The sequence below is a fragment of the Myotis davidii genome, unplaced genomic scaffold (assembly GCF_000327345.1).
Source record: "Myotis davidii unplaced genomic scaffold, ASM32734v1 scaffold391, whole genome shotgun sequence".
Classification (NCBI taxonomy): domain Eukaryota; kingdom Metazoa; phylum Chordata; class Mammalia; order Chiroptera; family Vespertilionidae; genus Myotis; species Myotis davidii.
This window is the reverse complement of record NW_006284336.1, coordinates 4,047,033-4,054,120: the sequence shown is the minus strand read 5'-3', so window position 1 is coordinate 4,054,120 and position 7,088 is coordinate 4,047,033. Positions and strand designations below refer to the sequence as shown.

The following is a 7,088-nucleotide window of genomic DNA, read 5'->3' as shown; positions in this document are numbered from 1 at the left end:
CCCGAGTGAGGCTGACGGTGCTGAGGTCTGAATCCCGTGGGAGGGACCCAGGCTGGCTCCGTCCTGGCCCACCCTGCACCCCTCTCCCGTCCCTGCGTGCCCCTCAGGACCCTGTGGACGGCCCTCTCTTCCGGCCGGCCTGGCAAACTCGCTTCTCAAGACTCCCTTTTGTGAAAGTTCTTCTGCCCCAGTGAGTGGAGCTGCCTGTCCCCTCCCTGCTGCCCCCAAGCCCTGTCCTGTCTGTTAGCTGTGCTTCTCCTGCCACTCTGTGCCCCCATCCCCAGCACGGGTCTGGCACACAGTAGGTACACCAAAGGCGTCTGGAGGCACAGCAGTGATCAAGCCTGGCTGCAGGTCTGGCTGAGCAGGAGGTGGGAGATGACCGGGGAGGCCCTGCTGAAGGGGGCCAGCCAAGAGCTGCCAGAGGATCCGTCCCAGCAGCCTCCTGCCAGCGCCCTGGCTCTCGGCGGCCCTGCCTGCTCCTTCTGGGGCAGCTGGTGCCGAGCCCAGAATTACGGGGTGGCAGAAGGCTGCTGAAGGCCCAGTGCCTCCCACTCCCTACTCCCAAACAAAATCCCACTACTCCGATTCTCTTCCTTTCCCCAGTTCATCTCTCCAATCTGGCTGCCCCAGCTCTTACTGTGGCTGCACCAGCCTGTGACTGTTCTCCCTGCTCTACTCTTGCTCATACTCCCTCTCAAAAATATCTATTTTCCACGTAGCAACCAGAACAAGCTTTAGGCAGCTCACGGCCCTGTCAGAGCCCCTGAAGCTGTCTCCTGCACGTGGATAGGATCCAGAGTCCTCCGTGACCTACGTGGGCTTACTCCGTCTGTCCCGGTCTGTTCTCTTTCTCACTTTCTAGTCACGTTTGCTACAAAGTCAGCTCCTGTGACCCTTCTGCCATAGGACCTTCGCACGAGGCTTCCTCTTGCCCCCGCAGCCCTGGCATCTCCCCTCTGGGGTCTCAGCTCAAGGACTGTCCCCATCATTCCATGCCACACAGGCCCTCCCTGTTTCCACTCCACCCGTTCCCTGCTGGCCTGCTCTTTATCAGTTCTTTCCATCGGCCATTCTTTTCTTTCCTGGCTTATCGGCTGGGGTCACACCCTTTTTCCTCCATGGGGGCAAAGCACCACTATCTAGACCAGTGGTTCTCAACCTTCCTAATGCCGCGACCCTTTAATACAGTTCCTCATGTTGTGGTGACCCCCAACCATAAAATTACTTTCGTTGCTACTTCATAACTGTAATTTTGCTACTGTCATGAATCATAGTGTAAATATCTGATAGGCAGGATGTATTTTCATTGTTACAAATTGAACATAATTAAAGCATAGTGATTAATCACAAAAACAATATGTAATTATATATGTGTTTTCTGATGGTCTTAGGCGACCCAAAGGGGTCACGACCCACAGGTTGAGAACCGCTGATCTAGATGCTGGCCAGAGGGAGGAGGGTGGAAGGAAGGAATTACCTTCAGATCTTCATAGGTGTCGGCCGAGAGCTTGGTGCTGTTCATGTTTAAACTGCAGAGACTCTTCATGGCTGTACAAGAAAGACACACAGACAGACAGTCATTAGATCAGCGAGACCCACAGGGCCAGCTGCAGGTAAGAGACGGTCAAGCTGGGGGACTGACTGCAGATGCCAAGGTCCCTGCTTAGGAGACCGGGAGGGAGCACAGCTGGGGGCTGTGTGGGATAGACGCCTGTTTCGGGCACATGCTGGTCTAAATTAGGCCCATGTTCTCTCCCTGCCCTCTGAGCTGCCATCCCTTCTGGTCGCTCGTCTTGTCCTTCCACTGCCTGGACCAGAGCTTGAGTTATTTCGCCCCAGACAAGCCCCGATGGAATGGGGCTGGCTCTCCCCCAAGGGAACCCCAGAAGCTGACTCAAGCCCTTGTTTCTCCAGAGCAGCCCTCAGACTTCGGTTTGCGTCACGAGGTACACAGGGAGCCTGCGAAAGACCTGGATGTCTTGTCAACTCCCAGAGACGTGAGGCAGAGGCCAGAGCGGGGCCAGGCCCCATCAACACTGATATCCACCAATAATGCCATTTTCAGAGAAGTGGCTTCAAATCTCCTCCTCTCCACCTTCCATTTACCCTTCCACCTGCCCCACCCCCTCCTCAGCACCCCGACAACAACCTTGTAGAAGTCATGGCCACTGTCCAGCATGCCTCCCTCTTAGCCAACTCCTACGTATGTCTTTCCCACTCGGATCCAATCACCTCCCAGGGAAGCCTTGCTTGGTCCCTCCCTTCTGAGGCACGGGGCCTCTCACCTACACCAATGGGACAGAATGGGAAATGCAGGTCCCCAGGCTTAGCATCCCCCCGGATCTTCACTCAGTAGATGAGGGCTGGGCTCAGAAACTGCCATTTCGAGGTTCCTTGAGTGAGTATTGTGTGGCTCTTCGTATGAGGGCAGTGGTCCTCAAACTTCACTGTGCCAGGACTCTCCAGTTTCTGAGCCAGCAGGACTGGGGCGGGGCCCAAGAATCTGCCTTTCTAACCAGCTCCCAGGTGATGACTCAAGTGGACTGGGGAGCACAGGAGCAATGCCCTGGAGCATTTTCCTGAACATGCCCCCCACCCCCGAGGGCTATGACAGCATCAGGAGGGTAAAGGCTGGGCCTTACTCATTTTTACTTTTTCCTCTAAAATTTAAGTCCATGAGGGCAGGGGTATTTTCCCCATTTTGTTCCTAGAACCTAAAATGGTGCCTGGCACATAGTAGGTGCTCAATAAATGCTTATGCCACATAGCACAGTGTATGGTGTCAAGTGGAATGAATGAATGAAAGGGGGCCCTCACCCACCCTGGCAGCCCCTCAATACTCACAGCTGAGGGCCAACAGGCCAGCATCGGTGACAGGCGTCTCGCACAGGTTCAGCACCTGGAGCATGGTGAGGTGTTCCGACAGGAGGCGCAGGCCGGCGTCTCCAAACTGTGGGGCACAGAACCTCTCAGCCCTGGAGACCAACTCTGGCCCCCCAAGGCAGCCCAGGATATGACCCCAGGGCTGGGGCAGCTGTGGAGGGAGGGAATAGGAACAGAGCCCAGCTCTGAGGCCCACAGCCTTCCCAGCCTCGGGGTCTGGGCTGTTCTCACTTTTCTCCACAGACTCGAATGCCTCTCCTGACCTTGCTTCCAATCCAGCTTTTGCTGGTGGGACATGGGCCTGGCAAGAGCCCTCCCTGAAAATTGGTTTGGCTATCTGTCAATGGGGGGCTGTGAGTGGGAGGTGAGGTGGCCTTTTCCTGGGCAGGACAGGGGATGGGCTAAGGAGTGGAACGTTGGGCCCGGAAGGCAAACTGATGGGTACGCCGACTGTCATTCTGTACAATGTGGCGACGGCGGGGCTGACAGGTCAGAGGTGCGGACTGGTGACCACTTGTGCCGATCCACGCTAAGTGTTTACAGGGCAGTAGATCCTGAGCACCGGCAGCAGGCGTCATTGTGCCGTGGCCATTGTTACAAGGAAAAGGCCCACAGCCACGCACGGGTACAGGAGACCCTGCCTCTCAGCTCTGCCTGGCATGCCCTTGGCCTGGACCTCAGCGACTCCAATTGTGAAATGGGCCACTAGGCTTCATGAGGTCCTACACCTCCTCTGCCTCTGGAAAGTGGCTGCTGAGCCAGGGAGGGGGTATGGTAATCCAGTGACTGGGCCATGGGCTCTGGGCAGAAAGGCCAGCCATGGAGGAGGGTACAGGGTATGGAGGAGGGTGTAGGGGCAAGGAACAGAGAGGCAGGGTGCAGGGCACATGGAGAAGGCAGGGTGCAGGCGCAGGGCACAGGATGCATGGAGGAGAACACAAGGTGCAGGGTGCATGGAGGAGAACACGGGGTGCAGGATGCATGGAGAACACGGGGTGCATGGTGCATGGAGGGGGGTGCGTGGAGGAGAACACAGGGTGCAGGGTGCATGGAGGAGGGTGCATGGAGGAGAACACGGGGTGCAGGGTGCATGGAGAACATGGGGTGCAAGGTACAGGGAGCATGGAGGAGAACCAGGGTACAGGGAGCATGGAGGGGAACGCAGGGCGCAGGTGTAGGGTGCAGGGAGCATGGAGGAGAACCAGGGTCAGGGAGCATAAGGTGGCATGTCTCAGTTCGGGTGCATGGAGAACGCAGGGTGCAGGGTGCATGGAGGGGAACCCGGCGCAGGTGCAGGTGGGCGTGTGTACCTGAGTGGACCACAGGTTCAGCTGCTTGAGAGAAGGCAGTTTGATGAGGTGCTCAGCGCAGGCACTGGTGACATTGGTGAAGGCCAAGCTGAGGTTCTCCAGGTTTCCGAAGGAGCCAGAGCTCAGCAACCGAGCCAAGTCTGCGTCCTGCACACAGATGGGCAGGTGGGGGGTTTCAGGGGCGGCTGGGAGCTCCCTGCGGCCCTGAGCCATCCACCTCCTCCCCCAGCTCCTTCCCCCTGCTCCACAGAGAGCGGTTTCTGGGGGCAGCAAATCCCCAGGAGCGGAGGTGAGGGCATGGCCTGGCGGCTGGGAGTGTCAGGGAGGGAGGGCTGTCTCAGCGGGTGGCAGCTGCCAGACGGAGGAAAGAGCCTTCAGTGCGGTGACTCACACCTGAGTCAGCAACTGGGGTGTTCCAAGGCCAAGTCCTCCCCACGGGTGTGCATGTGTGCAAAGACACCCCTCCCCTCCCAGGCAGCAGCCCATACCCACTTGGCACGTGCTAACACGAAGGCCCCCTCTCAACTCTCAGGACTGTGGAGGTGGACAAATATCGGAGGCCCAGACTGTGAGGTTGTTGAGGCTCACACCCATTCTCCCTTCCATGTTAGCGATAGAATTCCTGAGTTTTAGCTGCCACCTGGCTGTCCTGAATTAAAGCTAATTTTTTCAGCTGCTGGGGCCATGTGCTAAACTCGGACCATGCTATACAAGTTGTTGTGTCAAATGGAACTTCTATGAAGGGTCACGTTTATCTTTGCCTCTTCCTTCTTCCTGCTGCCGGAATGCAGACAAGATGGCTGGAGCTGGAGCAGCCTTTTTTGGACCATGAGGAAGAAGCCATGTGCTAAGAATGGTGGGGCATCGGGATATAAGAAACTAAGATCCCTTGCAAAACGGGGATAGTAGGAGGACCAACCTAAGTGGATTGTTGTGAGGAGAAAAGAACTTAACAACACAGTATCTGGTATAAAAATGCTCAATGTATATCAGCTATTACCATTATTATTGTAATAACTGGTAACATGTTAACATTAATAAGCGATCATCTTTTTCATAATGTTTGGTTTCCCCCTAAAAAAGCTGGCTGTTCAAGTCCTATGGTCCTGGTTCACCTCCCCCCATCACCTCCAACAGACCCCACCTGCCCTCCCAGCAGGGAGGACCAGCCCGCCTCTCCCCTCCACCCGGCCCGCAGAGAGGACAAACCAACTCACTGTGGACTTGGAGGGCAGTGTTAGCCGGGTGGGCCCGCCTTTCCTTTGCTGCAACAGAAACCACGCTGATTAGGACCCATTCTTTCCTGAGTTTCCTCCCTGCGTCCCGCCTCTCTTTACACTCACGGCACCTATTTCTTGGTTGTAGAAGCAGCATGATGGTTGTGATCCCAGGGGTAGACCCGAGACAAGGTTTGAGCAAAGGCCGTTTATTCAAGAGGTGCTCCCAGAGTCAGGGAGTAGGGGAGAGCCCATAAAGGCCCCTAATGGAAGGTGCTGCTATCAACCCAGCTGCCCCAGGGGCCTCTGGGAAGTGGTAGAGGAGCCACACCCCAGAGGCACCCCTCCTGAGCAGTGAGAGAAGGCCTTTGCATACCCTGTCCCACCAGTCACTGGCTGAGGGCTGCTCCAGGGGACAGGGGCGTGAACGCCCCGCCACTTCTGCTCTGCAAGCATGTGGACAGAGAGCTGTTTGGCCAAGAGATGTGCTGGCATTTGAAAGTCAAGGCCCAGGAACTGAAATGGGAAGTGGACTTGGGGTGGGGGGCGGTGAGCAGGCAGTGACTGCCACGCATGGCTCTACGGATGAGACAGGAGGTCGTCGGGCCAGGACCTGAATACGCTGTGTGATTTTGGGCACTGGCTTGACCTCTCTGATGATCTGGAGAGTGGTGGGTGCTAATCATGATCTCTTTGGATCTAGAGGGGGATTTGATGAGACAGAGGCCCCACAGGTGCAGAGGTCCCTGGGCTCTGCCCCACTGCACCCCGCGCTCTTGCTGGCAGGCCTCGCCATGGGCTCACCAGCTCCTTCAGCTCCCGCTGCCGGTCGCACAGCTGCTCGTACATGCGCTTCCCCACACCAGTACTCTCCAGGGTTGAGATGATCTGCAGCTGGGTGTCGTTGTTGTCGATGATGTTGTACTCCAGCATCAAGCACAGGATCTGCCGAGAGATGGGGAGCACGTTACCTTCGGCTGCAACTCTGGACGGACCCTCCCGGAAGGGGCAGAGGCAAGCAGCGAATCCCAACAGCCCCACACGCCCTGAAAAGGGGGGTCTCTCAATAAGCTCAATACACCCCTTCTACCCTAAAGGTATTTTGAAAATCAGCAGCCCACTCTCCCGCTGTGACACTGCAGATCGCCTGCCCCAGCTTCCCCCTGTATAATAGGAGTGTTGGTGTATGCCCAGCCGAGCGCACAGCAAGCCAGCTTTTAGTAAATGCACATGAAATGATGCACACCAGACCCAAGGACAGGACACCTCTTTCTATCCCTGGTTCCTGCCCCGGTGCTGAGCACACAGCAGGTGCTCAGACACGCTCTCAGAGCTGGAGCCTGGGACCTGTGCCTCGGGCAGCCGCCCATGCACTTTCCCTCCCAGGCCCTCTGCCCGGACCCACAGGCTGACAGTCCTGCCTCTGAGATCCCCTTTCCCTTCTCACTCACCCAGGAGAGCCAGCCCAGCCCTCACGCATGTGGGCACCAGGCTCTTCACGCATGTCTGCCCACATCCCGAGCCTCTTGCCTTGGACTCACTATGTTCTAGCGCCTGGCCTCCCCTCTTTTCCCACCAAGCCTCCTGCTGCGGGCCTTGGTGGGTTTGGTCCCACAGCCTGGAAGGCTCTGCTCCTGCCTCTTGCTAACGCCTCTTTGGTCCTCAAGTCTCACCA

At 57.0% G+C, this 7,088-nt stretch overlaps 1 protein-coding gene across 3 annotated transcripts in view; it reads right to left on the bottom strand.

The window, feature by feature from the left end:
* CMIP (c-Maf inducing protein) overlaps positions 1-7,088 on the bottom strand; it is an 81,188-nt gene that overhangs the window by 1,345 nt on the left and 72,755 nt on the right. For all 3 annotated transcript variants that reach the window (XM_006754462.2, XM_006754463.2, XM_006754464.2), the window contains 5 exons: positions 6,218-6,358; positions 5,414-5,461; positions 4,197-4,343; positions 2,848-2,953; positions 1,481-1,551 (listed from right to left, as the gene is read on the bottom strand). In XM_006754462.2, coding sequence (XP_006754525.1) covers positions 1,481-1,551; positions 2,848-2,953; positions 4,197-4,343; positions 5,414-5,461; positions 6,218-6,358 — 513 coding nt within the window. The remainder of the gene's footprint in view (positions 1-1,480; positions 1,552-2,847; positions 2,954-4,196; positions 4,344-5,413; positions 5,462-6,217; positions 6,359-7,088) is intronic.